This window comes from Anabrus simplex, chromosome 10 (genome assembly GCF_040414725.1).
Source record: "Anabrus simplex isolate iqAnaSimp1 chromosome 10, ASM4041472v1, whole genome shotgun sequence".
Taxonomy (NCBI): Eukaryota; Metazoa; Arthropoda; class Insecta; order Orthoptera; family Tettigoniidae; genus Anabrus; species Anabrus simplex.
In genome coordinates this window covers 127,434,263-127,453,652 of record NC_090274.1, presented here as the reverse complement: position 1 = coordinate 127,453,652, position 19,390 = coordinate 127,434,263, and the positions used below count along the sequence as shown (strand labels likewise).

The window sequence follows — 19,390 nt, the reverse complement described above, 5'->3', positions numbered from 1 at the left end:
ACATGAAAGAGACTGGCCATCAATTTAGTACAATAGGTAGAGACCTCAAGATAATAAAAAATAATTTAAAAAGGAAAGTTAATGACCGAATATGAGAATATTTATATTTGTTTAGATCAGTACTTCAATAGGGAAAAAACCTAAACGATGCAATCGAAATAAAAAAGCCCATTAATAGAACAATTACCAAAATTGCTACAAGCCTTCAAATCAGATAACAGTAAAAAATTTTAAAATTTTCAACCATAAACCTTCTAATACATCACAAATCCAACTCCCACCTTGAATATACATAGAGACCCCCCTCCGCAAGTTAAACCAGCATCCAATACCTGGCCCACACCCCCTTCTCCTACGCCCCCTACTTATCCTCCTCATGTTATGCTAGTACCCAATGCTCCACCCACAGTTCCTTCACCTTCCCCACCTACTCGCCGTCCACCACACCCATCCCATACGTATAACACAAGAAGTAAAAACACGACGACAAATAGTCTCAGACTGCAACAAGCACAGCTAAGCACTAAACCGTGAAATAAAAAGGGTTAAGTGATGTTTCAACCTTAAGAATCTATAAAAACAATTATAAACCATTACACTCATAATATCCTTTTGTTACAGACATATTCATCCATAACGCTGCAGTAAACAGCGCATCAACAACTAAGTTACAAATATTCGTGTCCCTTTTAACCACGCTTCAATAACAAACAGACCAGTAAAAATTGGCCGACTCAAATCAGTTGGGGATTGGTGAAGACTACACGTATAATGCATACAACAGACTACATACCTCCAATGATTCATCTTTTTTTTTTTTTTTTTTTTTTTTTTTTTGCTAGTTGCTTTACGTCGCACCGACACAGATAGGTCTTGCGGCGACGATAGGACAGGAAATGGCTAGGAGTGGGAAGGAAGCGGCCGTGGCCTTAATTAAGGTACAGCCCCAGCATTTGCCTGGTGTGAAAATGGGAAACCACGGAAAACCATTTTCAGGGCTGCCGATAGTGGGGTTCGAACCTACTATCTCCCGAATACTGGATACTGGCCGCAATTAAGCGACTGCAGCTATCGAGCTCGGTGATTCATCTTTTAATAATGGTATAATTCTCATTTAACGAGAATATATTGCAAGTTTAATCTTCTAATTCATTAATCTTCAAATGAACATTTATACTTTGATAAATAACTTAACACTAACAGTATTAGAAAAAAAAAAAAAAAAACGGGAATTTTTAGCCAAACCTCACAATTTAATTGGCACATTACTATGACTTGGACATCAACCTCCTGTGATTAACGTCTAGTCTATTATAGACCTATTTTAATTGTTACTTCTTCCTGTTTACTTTTTATATAGTAATGGTATTTTATTGTGTAATAACATTTTAATGAACAAATAATTGTAAAATAAGGTATAACATAATGACTCAACCTTGAGGTAATCATACAAAATGGCTGGAGACGCTCGACACAACGAGCGAAACATGTCCCATTTAATATTTGTGTTGTAGTTAATGTCCTTTTAGAGACATTAAACATTTTTATGTATTGAATAAGGTGGATATAATTACAAGTATTTGTAACTATTAGTAGTAAGTTCAATACGGGCAAAAATATTCAATTGAGAGATGGCGTGGAATTACATTAGTAGATGAATAAATTTGAATGGCGTCTTTAATAGTAGGAAAGATCACAATATGAAGATAAAGTTGGAAATCAAGAGGACAAATTGGGGCAAATATTCATTTATAGGAAGGGGAGTTAGGGATTGGAATAACTTACCAAGGGAGTTGTTCAATAAATTTCCAATTTCTTGGCAATCATTTAAGAAAAGGCTAGGAAAACAACAGATAGGGAATCTGCCACCTGGGTGACTGCTCTAAATGCAGATCAGTATTGATTGATTGATTGAAGGTCTTATTTTATGTCTGTGAATGTATGATTGTTATCAACCATATGAGAACCCATTGCTGAGAATCTGCCATATTTTGACGTTAACATGTTCCTTATACCTTATATAGGCTCAATATGAAATTTATCACATGTGGTGCTGAGTAGATTAATGATCCATGTTAAATGTCCGAATTCTAGCAAATGACGACTTCTGATGTCGATAGTTCACTCGACACTTCTGTGTGGTGCTGAAGTCAGGGCTGAATCTCTGAAGCTTGACAACTTCTGGCGAAGGATAGCTGCAGTACAGCAGAGATCAGCTTTTGCGTATTACAAGCGCATATTTTACAGTATCCGAACCTGCGGTTCTTACGGTAGCAGTGTAGCACCGACTGATTTACTTGCCTTAGAGAGACAGGAAGTCTGGTGAACTCAAGGGGAGCTCAGAAAGAAGCATGCTAAGAGCTAGCTTATAGGCAACGAATGGAACGATGGCAGCAAAAATGGAAGGAAGATCCTCGAGGAAAATGGACTAGCGGCTGATACCATGTTTAGCTGATTGGGTTGCATGAGCTCATGGTGAGGTTTACTTTTATCTTACACAGCTCTTGACGGGTCAGGGATACTTCCATACTTCACACAATTTTTGTATTTTATCATTGGTCAACTCAGAGAAGATATTTAGAAGCTGTGCAAGGAGAATTGACGCCAGAAACTATTGTGCAGTTGATGCTACGAAACCGAAAATCTTGGGATCAGGTAACAGTATATGTAGAAGGCATCCTGCATCAGAAAAAGAGGGATTTGAATGCTTATGAACGGCAGTAAAGGAGAAATAAAGGAAGAAGAAACCAGAGAAATTAGGATGACACCACCCTGAAGTAATGCGAGAGCAGTTCTGGGGCGGAGATATACGTCATGGAAAAAGGGTGTGTGGGTTTCAGTGAGTATCTCATACGCTTGTGGAGTGCAGACCCTCACAAGTGTCTCATGAAAGAAGAAGGAGAAGAAGAAGATTATTATTATTATCATTATTATTATTATTATTATTATTATTATTATTATTATTATTATTATTACGTCTTCTTTGGTTGTCCTCCTAATCAACTTGCCGTATGCCATTTTTGGATCTAAAGCTCTCCCTGCTTTGGATATTTAAGGCCCTTGGAGGAGTACTGCGAGTCCTGCAGTGTAACTTTCAGTAGAGCTGATACTGTCAAAGTTAACCAATGCGACAATATATTTTGAAAAAGATCGAGACCAGGCTACTGAAGTCAACAATCCATGTCTGACTTGTCTGCCACTACACAACTGGAGTGTGAATGTGAGAGTGCTTAACATGTTTAACAATATATTAAAATGATGTTAATGACAATCACTGTCATGTTGTATAAATGAAGGTAAACATCTCTAATGCAATTCTCTATCTATGTTGTGCATATTATGTGCTCTTCTTTTCTTAATAATAATGAGCACCAGAATTTCATGGCTGAATGGTTGGTCCAAGGAGTCCCGGATGTTTGTGCCTTCTTCAGCATTAGAATTCATCGTAGGTTGGATCCCATCCTTACAGACACCCAGGTTGCCTCAAAAGAACTACACCAATCCTTTCTGAAGGCCACAAGTACAAAATGATGGTGTTTCAGGACCCCCATGATAAGCTGGTGTGTTGTCTGAGAGAGAGAGAATGTGCATGTTTGTTTTTATGGCTTTGCTCCTATTTTCATAGGATTTCAATATTTCTTTGGTTAGTCTCTGAAGGTTCATTCTTTTGATGTGACTGTGAATGTATGTTCTTTCCAATTCTGTGAGTTCTGTTATGATATTGCATTGTTTTTTATTATCTCCTCTCTCATTCAAAGTTGAAATTTCAAGATATTCTGGTTTACAGACTTTTTTGTGTGTGTTTGGAAATATATTTCTTTTTGTAGATGTTTTGGTGAGTTAATATGTTGTTTTCAATTCTTGGTGTCTAATGTTGTTCACTTTATTTTGATTTCATTTTCTTGAATTATTTCACCAAGAAATTTAAATTGTGGAATTCATTTGATTTAACCTTATTTTTATTTTGAAGCTTGTTTCTTACATTTGTATTCTGCTTTTTTTGAATGATGTCTGGAGACCAAGTTTATGCAGTTTGATGTGTATTTTAGCTGAAACATAAAGTAGTGATACAGTTTCCCTCCTCTGTATAGCAATATTTTATTCCTTTTTGAAAGACTTCATGATAACTTGAATGTAACATTCTTAATAAGAACAATATACAAAATGATGTGCTAATAGTGAACTTAATGGAAGATTCTCTTAGTATTTTGATGTAGGAATATTTGGGTCTGATGTCTTGCGGCCCAGCCTGTAGCCCTTCCCGCAAAATGCGTGCCACTTGTTCTTGGGATCTTCGTATGGGGTATCACGTTTATCAGTCACCTGCAAAGGAGATATGATATTAAACAAGATTCTACCAATAAAAAAGTCTCAAACATACAAGGGCTTCTCTTCTGAGAAGCATGGTGAGTTTAAAGCTGCTACATCAGATGACGTAACATATGTTTATTTTACTTGAAAAGCCACCACAGAATGTGATTATTTAAAAACATGTTTTTAACATTTGCAGTTAATGAAATTAAATGATGGTTTCTTCTGAGAACTTAATTTTTGTGATGTGATTATGTATTTACTGTACATGTAAAATTATTAATTTAGCAACCACAAATATTTTAATTATATTTTAGATTGCTGGCTTAAGTGTAATGAAAGAACCCATGAAAGGAGAATTCATTTTAAAATATTTTGCCTTTATATACAAAAAAAAAAAAATCGTCACACCTGCTCAGATGATACAGATGTTGATTTCCATAGGGAACGTGAAAGTTTTTTGTCCTGAATGAGTAAATTTATAATAACAATGTAGTTGGTCCGTTATTGCACATTATAAATTTTCCAGCTAACTCATTCCTATTAGTGCATTCATTATCAGGATGTTTCTGAGCTTCCAACTTCTCTACTATCAATAACAAATTGGAAAATTCTTTTTTTATTTTTATTTTATTTTTTTGTGTTTTGCAACCTCTACTATTTATAGCGGAGCGGTGATGGTACAGAAGGTAATACAGACTATTTGGGACAGAAGAACGAAAGCAGTGTTTTTGCAGATGATCTACTAATATGGGGAAACAGCAAGAGTGAATGCATTTCTTATGGAATGAAGTTCTCAGCACAAAAGAGTGAAGTGCTGATAATGACACAAAACAAGAACCGAGCGTATAATGGCGTGACATTAGGAGGGGAGCAGTTGAAAAAGCTGAAAGATTTACATACCTGGGAAGTGTAATTGAAGAAAATGGAGTAAACAGGATGGAAATCAATGAAAGAGGAAGGTGTGCAAATGGATTCTTTAAGAGTGTGGGATGATTGATATGAAAAAAGGGATGTATCACAGAGAGGTAAAGGAATTATCTACAAGATGTATTTTGTGCCAATTTTGACGTGGGCGATGAAGAAGAGGGCTACAAGTGGTGGAAATGAAGTTTCAGAGGTGTCGAGAAGTTTAACGAGAATGGACAGAGTAAGAAATGAGAGAGTTCAGGAACTAGTAACTGAGGTACCCCTACAGGAGAAGATAGAAAAATCAAGGCTGCAGTGGTATGGACATGTTAAACAAATGGGAGAAGAGAGGATACCAACAAAGATGTTAGAAATGGAGTTGCCGGGAAGGAGACCTAGAGAAAGACCGAGGGACAGATGGCTGAAAGGTGTAAAGAAAGAAGAGGGAACTGGATGACAGTGAGAGAAGAGAAGTGGTGGATGGAGAGGCTTATGTTCCAAGCACATCCAGCCTGTGGTTGGAAACTGCTCCAGATGATGATGATGTCCTAAAGAAAGCAGCACAATTTGTTCTGGGTGATTTCTGACAACAGAGTAGTGTTTCAAAATTTAGCAAACTTTATTGCTGCAAAAATGTCAAGTAAGGAAATGAGTGGTAGGTTCTGAGGTGTCAGTGGAGAGTTGGCATTGAATGAGCTTCAAGGGAGTTTTTAAAAGTGACAAAGATCATAATATATCAAATACTCATAGCTGAATATGAAAGGGGGTTCAGGAAAGGAACAGATAAACAATCATCAGGTACTGTACATGTCAGCCTTTGTGGACTTCATGAAAGCATATTATTAAAGAATTCAGGGGCGACCTGAAACTGCTGGCATTAATTAAAGATATAAAATCCAAGAAAAAGTTCCAAGGATGTCTCTCATATTCCTTTGAGGTCAAAACAGGAGTCAGACAAGGCAATGGGCTCTCTCTGATGCTTTTCAACTGCACTCTTGAAAAGATCATCCAGACCTGTCAAATGAGATTAATGGAAACCGACTACAGCCCAGTGAGAATGGGAACCAAATCCAAGGGAATTATGGTAGACTGTCTAGCTTTTGCTGATCACATCACCATTCTGTAGAAACTGCTAGGATTCAAATCAAACTGTTAAAGGAAATCATCAAACAAACTGTCCTGCAGATATCATCTGAAAAAGTAGAAGCAATGACTAACATCAAAGATGTCCCACCAAAACTCAGGGGACATCAGGCAAGTTACTGGCTGAGAACTGGACAAGGAAGCATTTAGGGAACGAATACACAAACTTGAAATATTCTCTCAAACAACACGCATCACCTACAATAGCATGTAAGATGTGAGAGGACAGGGAGCAAGTAACCGGCTGCAGCATTTTCCATTTTGGTTATCCTCTTTTCTATCCTGCACTTACGTACTTTTCTCTCCTTCCTTTTCTAGTCTCCGAAAGGAACAAGAACGTTAGATCCCAACATGCGCTTCCTTCTGTGTTGACACATCATTAAACAAGCTCCATCCTATGAGCCAAATAAGTCCACCTTAGTTAATTTAAAAGGAGTTCCCATACTCATTCCTACATAAACGGTCCATTTTTATGACTTGAATGTGACAACTTTTTATAATGCCGTCAAGATGCTACAAGATGACTTAATCATGTCATGTGTACATTAGAACAGCTATAAGATCTGTAAACAATAGAACTTTTAAGAGTCACGCATACATTTTTAGAGGACTTTTAATTTAAACCCATCGTCATCATTTCACGAATCATCATTTTTACCTTTCCACTAGCATTTAAAGATGTCTTCAGTCATAAAATAATAATTCACTAGCCAGCTGAAGATGGTCTAAAGAAATACTGAAACATGTATCGGTGACAAGCAATGCCTTTCAATATTGTAATTATAGTGTAAAGTTTGTAACCTTGCATTCTATTGAAATATAATGATTTTCTTGCAAGAGTCAATTTTTGAGATTTGTAAGTCACCTATCGTAATGTTTATTGTGTGTAAAACTACAGACAAGTCAGGGAAGTGTGTTTTTAACGTATTGTCTTGCCTTTTGGAATCGAGGAACAGCGAGAATTTGTATTTAGCTGCCAGTATGGTTCTTAATGAAGCCATGGGTGCCATCTGCTCACAAAGTGTTGTAGATACCCTCAACAAGAACAACGTTCATTTTGACAATGGTTTGGGTACAGTTACCAATTTGGCTCGTTATATGAGTGATTGGTTAATATGTAATAACATGACCAAGTTTCTTATAACATCAGATATCTACTGTTGGGTACTTCCATTCATGTTCCTGCCCTACGTTAGACAACATTTGAAGTATGACAGTCTATGAAGGGTGACTGGTACAGAAACAGGCCACTAAAGAAGAGAGGAATTTGTAAGTCATCTCACCTGGTGCTCCAAGGTCACGGACTAAAAGTGCAAGTGTCGAATGTGGTATAAAACACAGGTTTAAGGATTGTAACAGTGATACATCTGGAATAGGGATGGCAAAACAAGAGCACATGTCTCGAGAATTCTCGATGCCTTGCCGGTGAGAAGAGTACATCACATAGTATGCTGATTGCGAGAGCAATAACACAGAATGCCATCTATAAAAGAAGAGTTTGGTTCACAGCGACGTATATCTGATTTGTCCAAATCAACCCACAAAGCAGATAGCAGGATCTGTCACTTCAGTTGAGCCTGACTGTTCATCCTTCACCTTGTAATTTATTGTAGTGCGTGTTCACAGCTACCGTCCCTGAAAATAAAGTTGTTCAGTACCTTTTAAGCATTAACTAGTAGCTCTTCTATGCTGTATCGCCTGTACTTCTTTATTTCTCATTTCTGAATAAGTATTTATCATTTTATACTTACTTAATTGCAAATAATATTTTGTTTCTTTCTTAAGAGTTTCTGAAATATTTCGATTCATTTTGCAAATACCATAAGCAGAGCATGTTAAAAGATCCATGAAATTCTAAAAAGATGTGTTACAAAAAATTTACTGAAAATGTGACTCTTTATGACAACTCAAGTCCAGTGCTTCGAGAGAGAAATATTGACAGCGTGTCATGATTTAGGGACAGCACAACACTATTCACTTTGACTCGAGACACATTATGAAGTTCTCGAGATTTTGGCTGCCGGCATCGAGATTCTGGAGCAAGAAGAATTCCCATCCCTAGTCCGTAATATGACAAGCGATGGTGAGGTGGTTTACTACAGAACATACAGCCAATAACTACAAAGCTACAAAGCACAAGGAGCTACAGGAGGGTCACATGGCAAACATGATGGCAAGCTAACAAATACTCCACCTGAAAGACCACCCCATCGGGATAATCTTTCTGCAGTTGGTGTGGGAAATAGCCATCCAATATGTCTCGTAATATTAGCCACGTTGCCGGGTCGGAGAAGGACTGAAATGGCCCGCCTGATAGAAGCAAACCATTGGAATAGAGAGTCAGAGGAATACTTTGTATAGTTCTCTGCAAGAAAGAAAGGAAATCTGTTAATTATAGAACTAGGGCTGCATGGCATTCTAACAACATTTATGAAAAACTGCTTGGATCAGAGAATGTTTACCAAATTTTGGAGCAATTGATAAGCCAATAAGCCTTTTTAACACTTTCACTACCAGCTGCCTGAGCAGCTTACTGCTGCTGGGGCCCAGCAACTTGACTGCTGAGTTCTACATTAGTGCACATTAAAGAAATCATTACTGAAAAAAAAAAAAAAAATTACAAAAGACATAATATTGTTTTCCTCAGTGTTTTTATTTACACCCATAAGTATGTCAAATATACTGTGGTTCAAATCCCAGTCACTCCATGTGAGATTTGTGCCGGACAAAGTGGAGGCGGGACAGGTTTTTCTCCGGGTATTCCAGTTTTCCCTGTCATCTTTCATTCCAGCAACAGTCGCCAATATCATTTCGTTTCATCTGTCAGTCATTAGTCATTACCCCAGAGAAGTGCAACAGGCTTCAGCAGCCGGCACAGTTCCTATACTTGCTAGATACGGGCTCTGACTCTGTCAATAACTGGAAACAGGTTGAGGATTCTTTTTTTTTACAACTTGCTTTACAATGCACCTACACAGTTAGCTCTTATGGCGACGATGTGATAGGAAAGGCCTAGGATTGGGAAGGAAGTGGCTGTGGCCTTAATTAAGGTGCTTTACTTTTCCTGGTGTGAAAATGGGGAAACCATGGAAAACCATCTTCAGGGCTGCCAGCAGTGGGGTTCAAACCCACTATCTTCCGGATGCAAGCTGATAGCTGTGCACCCCTGACTGTATGCAGAGCCCTGCGTGGATATGCAAAATAATATTCTCATCCGTTCTGTATCCGCACTTCCTTCATCCGCACCCACATTCTCATCCACGAATGGTTATCCGCATCTGCAAAATGGTTATCCAACGGATAATTTAAATATTTAACTACAGTATATTACACCCAAGGTATTAAAACAAATAGATCTGTTAACATAATACAATAGTCCTGATACCTGGCACCAGAACCCCTACAGTCGCAGGTTTATGAGGGATTTTCTCTTGCGACAACTACCGACGTATTGAACTTTGTTCCTTCCTTCCATTAATTGTGGGCAGGAGCCAGTTAGGCTTAGGTCAGGTTTACAGCTTTTTGGTCTGAAGGCTCTTTATATATCACTATTCTCCCATACCAATGTCAAGAGTCGCCTAACCACAAGCAAAAACAAGAGTGAAAATAACTAAACGTCATTATTTAGAAACGATCAGCAAAATTATCCGCACTGCCATAGAGTTTGTATCTGCCAAGAGACTAATTTTGCGGATATCTGTGCAGGGCTCTAACTGTATGGCCAACTCGCCCAGTTTTTCACTTATGAGGATAACCTAACATTAATATATATATATATACAACCTAAACCTTAATGCACAATCTTACCTATAACATTTGTAAAGTTATACACAACATGTATAACACCTGCATCACACTATAAAAGAAGGAGTATTATCTTTTCTACCCAGTTTTCAAGGTCTCCTCTAGTTTTGTCTGTTTTTCTGCATCTCCAGTGGCAGCTGAAGTCGCCACTAATCAGTGACTGAAAACTAACTCTGTGCTTAGAGTTTTGTATACTGATGTAACTGTGCATGACTGGATTTCAATGTTGTCTTTTAAATTCAGATCGGCTGATAGAATCTGAAGGTCCAGTTTTGCAAAAATTGCACTTCCATATTGTGCAATTGGTCTATTTATGACTAGCGTCATTCTGTTGTTCTGATCATTGGGACCCCTGTGTGTCTCTTGAATGAGCAGGAAGTTGTTGTTGGACCTCTGATCTTCCCATGGTTTATATCTCTGTGAGGCAAGCAGCATCACAAACACTTCATTTCTATAAGCCTGCTGTAACACACAACACTTTTCTTTATTTTCCACTCTATTGAATATCATTTATCATTGTCAGAGCTGACAGAACGGAGAAAGAGGCCTTCATACAACGGAACACACAATAGTATAAACATACTCACGGACAGAGTCAGGACAAGGACAGTGTCCACATCTTCAAATACAGGTGGTGGTGGAAGTGCAACTGGGCAACCATCTTCTTCTTCCTTTTGATTTGGCAGACCATGTTAATTCAGATTCAGCTTCATCTGTTTCCACGCTTTGATCCTCGTCCAGTTCGCATTCATCCTTTCACTCTGCAATCGTCTGTCCACGGTGCTTGGATACGGGATCTAACTTTTCCTTGAAAACTCTTGGTGGTCTTGATTCTCGACTTCTAAGCATCCCTGTTGCTGAATTCACATTTCTTCTACGTCCTTGTTCACCTCCTGATGCCAGCGCACTATAGTTTTCCTGGTCTCAAGAAACTTTATTATCTAATTGGTCAGCCTTCTTGGGTTCATTTTGTAGATATGCCCAAAGAACATGGCTCTCCTCTCCTGGATGGTACCTGATGTCTTACCCATCTTGAGGTATAATTCTTGGTTTTCTTTCTGCATGATCCATCTCTGTTCTTTGGTGTCCCAGTATTTTCCTCAGAATCTTTCTCTCCACTAGTTCCAACTTCTTGACCAATTCTGTTTTTATCAGGTTCAAATATTCAGATCACAGTCTGGTAGTGTCTGAGTTTTGCGTTAATCGAGATATTCTTCTTGTTGTATGTGTTCATAGTTAGTTTATATGCCAAGTTCATCTTGTTGATTCTCGACATCAGTGCCTCTCAATCTGACAGGTCTTGTCCATCCACTCTCCCAAATATTTTAATTTTTGCCACTTTCTGAATCCTTTCTCTGTCAACTGTCTGGGTGCTGTTTTAGTGTTGGTCATGTATTGTGTCTTCTCAAAAGAGATCCGTAAGCCTGCCTTACTTCCTTTTTTCTGGAGTTGGACAATTTGGTTCCGTGCCTCCTCTATTGACTCTACAGATCCACCAATGTCATCCGCAAAGGCTAAACAGTCAACTCCGATTCCATTGTTTTGTGCAATCCATTCATATACTGCCTATTCTTTGCATTTTTCAGTGCCATTCTCTAATCATTTTGTCAAGAACAAGTAGAATAGAAGGAGAGATAGTCCAGCTTCCTGTCTGACCCCTGTTTTAATTGCATAATGTGATGTTTTTGTAGATATTTTGTATATGTCAACTGAAGATGACCCCTTAGGGGTCGAAACCAGTATTGACCCTATTTACCAGTTTGGTAGTAAATAACAGAGTGTATTGATAAGGTGGTGATTCATATTATTTCTATATCTTGACCTTGGATGTTGTGCCAATCACTGTCTGTTTAACGAGTTCTCTTGTCTTCCTATCTTGACCCATTTCTTCTAGGATATGGATCATTGTTCCACTTTCTACTGAATTGTAGACCTTTTTGAAGTCCATAAATGTGAGCATGAATTTCTTGTTTCTCTGTTTCTGGTATGCAATGATCAACTTTAGGTTCAGGATCTGTTCCACACATGATGTTCCCTTTCTAAAACCTCCTTTATACATACCAGTTTATGGTTCCAATTGTTTTTTCTGCTCTATGTAGCAGTGCCTTTGGAAAGATCTTATATGTCTCTGGTAGTAGCGATATTTCCCTGTAATTGTTGACATCTGTCTCATCTCTGTTGAAGTGTTTGTATCCATCAATCTGGCCTCTTCACAGATGTTCCTCAGAATTTTTGTCATTTCAGTGATCATTCTATCAGCATATTTCCAAATTTCTGCAATAATCCCATCTTCATTGTTCGTCAAGGTTTTGATGACGCTCCTGACTTCTACCACAGTCAGAGGTTCCGAGTACGGATTTGGTTCTTTGTCATTGTAGTCAAATTTCTGGGATGGTGGTTCACAATTAAGTAGTATGCTAGAATCTAACTGTTCTCTACATTGCTGTGGGCTACTTTTCCTTCTTGCTTTCTCAAGTTTAGACTTGGTGGATCATATCCACTCAAGGTGCTCTTGAATGTTTTATAAAAGTGATGGTGGTGAGGCAATTGAAGAATACCAGAAGGTATGGGTGAATTGGTGTTCCCAGAAAACACCCAAACACCAGAAGAAGTTCCAGGAAACAAGGAAGAGAACTCCCAAGATCATTAGGAATCTCAGGAGAAAGCATGAGAAAGAACACTTGATCCAGAAGAAGAGGACTTAAAAAAATAACACCCGGCCATAAAACCGGGCCAAGTCCACATGTGCGACACAGTTCGCACCTGCAACCCCACAGATGTGGGAAAGGCGGTAGTAGAAGAAGAATTCTTGGGTGCATGTAAAGCGTATCTGCTCCTTTGAAATAAAGAGTGGAAATTCTGAAGTAAGTTATTTCTCCTAAGATTTGTTTATTTACTATGAAACCCGTTTCCAAGGGATGGAGGGACGTTTTTTCAAGACGTTCTTGGCTGGTTTTCCTTTCAAAATCCTATACCCTTTTGATTCAATGTAATGTTGTTAGGGTATTTTGTTTGGACAAGGCATTAGTGAGTTTGAGATTTCCAACTTTGAGGAGTGGGCTGACATTGAATGTTCAAAGTGACCTACTCTCTTGCAAGCTGGTGCAAGCTCCACTGATGTTCCTGACAACGGTGGATAAGTTACCACCTGAGGTGGTGCCATCGTACTGATTTGAATGATTCAGTTTGGAGCCCAATATCTAGACATAGATGAGAGAAACAACTGAGGTTGTTAGCTTCAGACGCTGCCCCTAAGCCGCCCCCTTTGGTTTGATACCTGCCCATTCTACTCCATTAAACCTGAGTACTTGGCTGCCTCCTCTGCCACCTACCTTCTCTGTCGCAGTTGTTGTTGAGGTCTCCATTCTCTATCAACACTAGTCGGAAGGAAAATGGAAGAGGACTGATGCTTCAAAAAATGAAGGTGTCAGCAAACGAAAAAACAAGATCCATGAACAGCGTGAAAATGAAAGACTCCCTAGGTCTCAAAAAACTAATACAGTTGGGGTTGGTAAAGAACAAGAGTTGGCCAAGGGAGGTCGGATAGGATAGATGAAAGTGAGGAGCTTGGCACAAGTAAGTGGAAGCAATGCCAGGACTCAGCTAAGAGTCCCATGGTCGCCAACTCATGTTCCCAAGTTAAGAACCCCTGGGGCAGGGGGATACCATGGATGTTATTCTACCACCCCTACACGCAGGGGGATCCTATCTTTCTGTATATGACTTGACGTCTAGTTGTCAAGGAGTGAGCTGGCAACACAAGTCTATAATATTTGTTTGGGAAAAGATAGGTTTGAACCCTGGCTGTAGAACAATCTTCATGTTGAAAGATTAAAAGGTTTTGATTTTTAATTTCATAAATATGAGTTGTACTAACAACTCCTCAAGCACAATGGATCCTTTATGAATCAAAAATGTAAAGTGAATCTGTTATAGAGAGTTCAAGTGAACATTGTTTCAGTGTCAGGCAAATACTTGAATGGTATCTTTGTTAAGACTACTGCAGTAGCTGTATGTACTGTTTCAACCACATACCAACTCTGGCAGTTCAGTTCAGTTCAAATGTAGTTTTGGAGAGAAGAAGGCAGAGAAAAGCCCCCTTGGATTCTGTAAATGAATACCTTAAAGGTAGCCCCACTGGCGGTGTAGCACAGCTGCGTTTCACCTTCTCCAGCTATCGTATTTAAATCTTTGATGCTCTGCATTAGGTCTTCGAAGTTCACCGTCAATTCGTCGAGAGGTGCTGAGTGTGACTTTGCAGGACTCCACATAGTTTCATCACTGTAACAGCCAACAAACATTACTAATGACAACTTGGGGAAACAAAAGAACTGAGGTACTAGCCCTAGCAAAGACATAAACACTTTCAATTAACAAGTTCCTGAACTCTTTGATTTAGTGTTCCCTTCTCATTTTACCTGCCAGTTTCTGTAAATCATCATGTTTTTATTTCAAGACTGCTTCATCAACTCTACCATATTTTAACTGGGCCTTGCATTATTACACAACAGGAAAACAGTACATACCTGATTTTTGTATCATACAAAGGTGTCAGCCATCCAAATGAAGATGTTAATCAGGAAGTACATATCAAAAGTAGTTTAATTATACAAGTCTTATGAAAAACATTTTAAAATGTACGGGGAAAAACTTTGACATTCAAGTTTTATCAACAAACCTTCTCAAACAATAAAATTGAATCATTTAATGTGGCTACTTAAGCCACAAATAAACACAAGTACATTTGAAATACATAATTTACCTATTTAGGAACAGTTTGTTTTGGTATATAGTAGTAGCCCTGAAAACATTGGACTCTGCACAGTCCAACCTTGTACCACCATCTACAATACTTTCTTTTCATGCTACAGGTGAATCATCAGCCTGCGCCTCTCTGTCTTAACAAAATAATAAGCCCAAAATTCGGGAGATTTGAAGTATTTCTATCATTTGTATTCAGAATATAATAATGCAGCTAAAAAACTTGCACATTAACAAGTAAAAAACTTGCGGAACTATCACTTGGTATGTTATATGGCTCGTAAGGAGAATATTCATCACTGTCATCTACTTCTGGACCGGCTGCTCCCGATAAAATATCCAAGATATCGCTATCATTGAGCCGGCGTGAGGATGTTTGTACAGTAACACAGCTGACAGCGTGCTCAGCACCCGGCACATCGAGTTCTACGGTAGAGAAACTAGCCTTTTTATCGTTTAGGTTTGAACTTCCCGATAACTGCTGCATTCTAGTGGACGCTAGATAAATTACCACCTCCAAGGAAGGGATGGAAACTGTAAGGGATATGTGCAACTGCCTATAAAGACGTGCAAAAGTCATGCACATATGGTATATAGGCGCCATCCACAATGAGGAAAGCAGTGCGCCGGTACCCCGTACAAGCATAGTGTTGAAAGTCTTAAAGTATTTGTAAATGTTAAATTACATATAGTATCAAGGGGCTGACCTCAAGAATCAATCTTATTGGTGGACATTGCACCTTGTGGGTATTTTCTACCCAAGGCAAAATTAATTGTGAACAGGTAACGGGTATTCTGCCCTCCACTACTTTACCACTGAACTCTCCTATGCTGTCCTCACTGCTTGCCTTTTGAATTGCTAAACTGTTAACACATTTGTACACTGATGTAGGTCTTGGGTATTATAATTTTTACCCAGCACGCATGCTTACGTAAGTTTACAGCAACATCTAATTTTCTCGTGGAATTGCAGAAGTTACGCAATGGACAGCCTAACCGACTTGGTGGCGAACAAGACGATGAAGTTGTAGGTGGAAGTAACAATTCAGATACAGATTTAGTTTATGAAACTGATCATGGCAGCGATTTCGAGCAGAACACCCCTGCGATAGAACGTGAAGGTACTCCTTCCAGCGAATACGAAGTTTATAAGGATAGTGTACCATTATGTATGCGACTTGATGTTTATAAGGGGAGGGATGGTACCGTGTGATTCTAAAGGGCCGCATCAGAGTGCAAAATATTGTTATTTGTTTGCCACGTCCCAAAGGAGAAGCTCGAAATGCAAAGACTGCTATTGATTGCTGGAGGCTAATCGTAGATGACAGGATAATTGATCTTATCGTAGCATATACAAACATTTACACTGAGAGTAAATGGGAGAGAGATGCCACAGAAACCAACCAGGTGGACTTCTGCAGCATGCCGGTTTGGTGCGATCACTGCAGCTCAATACAAGAGATCTTTGGGCCACCGACGGCAGTGGCGTTGACATTTTCATTGCAGCGATGTCCACTTTCTCTTATGATGCATTCTATTTGACAGTATTATTTCTGGATGTCAGAGACCCTCGACAGAGAAACTTGCGCCCTTATGAAATATACAAAGAAAACATACAGCATGCTTACACTAACAGTCAATATCCCACAACTGGCGAGTAGAGCCTTTTTGTGAGACAGTATATGCCTAAAAAGCGGGCCAAGATCCATTTTGGCAGAGTAATGGTGCACATGATATAATGAAGTGTTCAATTGATTGCACTGGGAGCAACATCAGTGTGCCGGGTGGGAGCTGTCTCTCCACATCATCTTTCAGTCGGTGTAGCCATCTCTACCTCGGTCTTCCAACTGGCCTTCTACCTTCAAACGTTCTTTCTAGGCATGCATGTTGTGTTGTTGTGCCATGTCTATACTACGTTAGACCCAAAGTTGTTAGATTCTCTTCTATCAAGTCTGTTTCCAGTTCCATTCCGATGTCATCGTTCCTTACAGGGTCATTGCGTGTTTTTTTAGAGGGTAGTTCGTAGTTCACGTGCTTGCAATTTACTAACTTCTCTTGCTTTCAGTGTTTCTAGACTGTATGTGAGAATGACTTACACAGAGTCATCTTGGTTCTCATGGTCACTCTGTTATTCCAAAGTAGATGTCTTCGAGGATGTAGAAGCTGGAGCTGCTAGACACACTGTATTATTTCTTTATCTGCAGTATCCCTGCTGGAGATCATACTCTCTAGGTATTTGAATACCTGTACAAATTGAATGTTCACCTTGAAGCTTTATGCATTCATTTTCAGTACAACAGTTTTTGTTATACTAACTTTCAACTGACATTGTGTGCCATTGGCAAATGATTTACTGAAAAGCCACAGGATCACATGGCTAGGTACTCTACCACCTGAACTCGTAACAGTTTTCATCCTTGTTCGGTCACGCTTACATCATTTATTCCAAGGAAAGTAAAAGCGGTGGTCTATTAGCTGACTGCACTATGCACTGTGATAATGACACCAGATATTAGAGGAAAGCCTGTGATAATAAAACCAAGGGTGGGGTGTGGGGTGGACACTGTTAATGAGTTATATGACTAAGGAGAAGTCCCATCCGATTTTCAGAAGAATGTTGTTATACCTATTCCCAAGAAAGCCGGTGCTGACAGGTGTGAAAACTACCGCACCATTAGTTTAGTATCTCATGCCTGCAAAATTTTAACACATATTATTTACAGAAGAATGGAAAAACAAGTTGAAGCTGAGTTGGGAGAAGATCAGTTTGGCTTCAGAAGAAATGTAGGAACACCTGAAGCAATCCTGACTTTACGTCTGATCTTAGAGGATCGAATCAAGAAGGACAAGCCCACGTACATGGCATTCGTAGATCTAGAAAAGGCATTCGATAATGTTGATTGGACCAAGCTATTTATGATTCTGAAGATGATAGGGATCAGATACCAAGAACAAAGATTTATCTACAATCTGTATAAAAATCAGTCTGCAGTGATAAGAATCGAGGGCTTTGAAAAAGAAGCAGCAATCCAGAAAGGAGTGAGGCAAGGCTGCAGTTTGTCCCCTCTCCTTTTCAATGTTTACATAGAACAGGCAATAAAGGAAATCAAAGAGAAATTTGGAAAAGGAATCACAGTCCAAGGAGAGGAAATCAAAACCTTGAGATTTGCCGATGATATTGTTGTTTTATCTGAGACTGCAGAAGATTTCGAGAAGTTGCTGAATGGTATGGATGAAGTCTTGGGTAAGGAGTACAAGATGAAAATAAATAAGTCCAAAATAAAAGTAATGGAGTGCATTCGAACGAAGGCAGGTGATGTAGGAAATATTAGATTAGGAAATGAAGTCTTAAAGGAAGTAGATGAATATTGTTACTTGGGTAGTAAAATAACTAACGATGGCAGAAGTAAGGAGGACATAAAATGCAGACTAGGACAAGCAAGGAAGAGCTTTCTTAAGAAAAGAAATTTGTTCACTTCAAACATTGATATAGGAATTAGGAAGATGTTTTTGAAGACTTTCGTATGGAGCGTGGCATTGTATGGAAGTGAAACATGGACGATAACTAGCTCAGAAAGAAAGAGAATAGAAGCTTTTGAAATGTGGTGTTACAGAAGAATGCTGAAGGTGAGATGGATAGATCGAATCACGAATGAAGAGATACTGAATCGAATTGGTGAGAGGAGATCAATTTGGCTAAATTTGACGAGAAGAAGAGATAGAATGATAGGACACATCTTAAGACACTCAGGACTTGTTCAGTTGGTTTTTGAAGGAAGTGTAGGTGGTTAGAACGGTAGGGGTAGACCAAGGTATGAATATGACAAGCAGATTAGAGCAGATGTAGGATGCAATAGTTACGTAGAAATGAAAAGGTTAGCACAGGATAGGGTGGCATGGAGAGCTGCATAAAACCAGTCTATGGACTGATGACTCAAACAACACATGACTAATACATGCTGTCCAGAAAGTTTTGAATGGCGTAGTTGAGATAACTATCCAAAAGAAGAACGCCGAGCTGGACGGTGTGGGGAATGCCCTAAGAAGAAAGATCGCAAGACCCAAACATAGTGAGTAAAGTGAAACAAACTGATTTGTAAACAAGATATTTATCTTAACATCAACATCATCTGATTACAACATTTTTTAAATTTTTTCAAAGTAAAATTACTCATTATAAAAATGGTGATACGATGAACCTTCATTTGTATAGATCACATAACGCGAAGGAATGGGTTGTGCAACAATTTTCTACCCACAGTATATTAATACAAAAATGGTATTTTGCTTCTTGAAAAGAGAAGAGAGTGTTTGTCACGCCCTCTCAGTGTTGCTATTGCTCAGACACTTGTTTCCTTACGTGCACGAATGGGGTGAAGGATTAAGGTGTAATTTTCAATGTTGCTGAGGAATAGGAATTTTTAAAACGATAATATTTAAGTAGCCCAAACCAGGGAACTGA

General features: G+C 38.9%; 1 protein-coding gene across 2 annotated transcripts in view; it reads right to left on the bottom strand.

Moving 5' to 3' along the window:
- Positions 1 to 3,996: 3,996 nt before the first annotated feature.
- The window catches only part of LOC136882139 (UBX domain-containing protein 11), a 58,212-nt gene continuing 42,818 nt past the window's right edge, over positions 3,997 to 19,390 (bottom strand). Inside the window, exons 4-6 of one of the 2 annotated variants that reach the window (XM_067154682.2) lie at positions 14,289 to 14,448; positions 8,558 to 8,728; positions 3,997 to 4,323 (exon numbers count right to left, since the gene is read on the bottom strand). In XM_067154682.2, coding sequence (XP_067010783.1) covers positions 4,201 to 4,323; positions 8,558 to 8,728; positions 14,289 to 14,448 — 454 coding nt within the window. In that variant the 3' untranslated portion in view covers positions 3,997 to 4,200. The remainder of the gene's footprint in view (positions 4,324 to 8,557; positions 8,729 to 14,288; positions 14,449 to 19,390) is intronic. The other variant, XM_067154683.2, reaches the window with a different exon arrangement.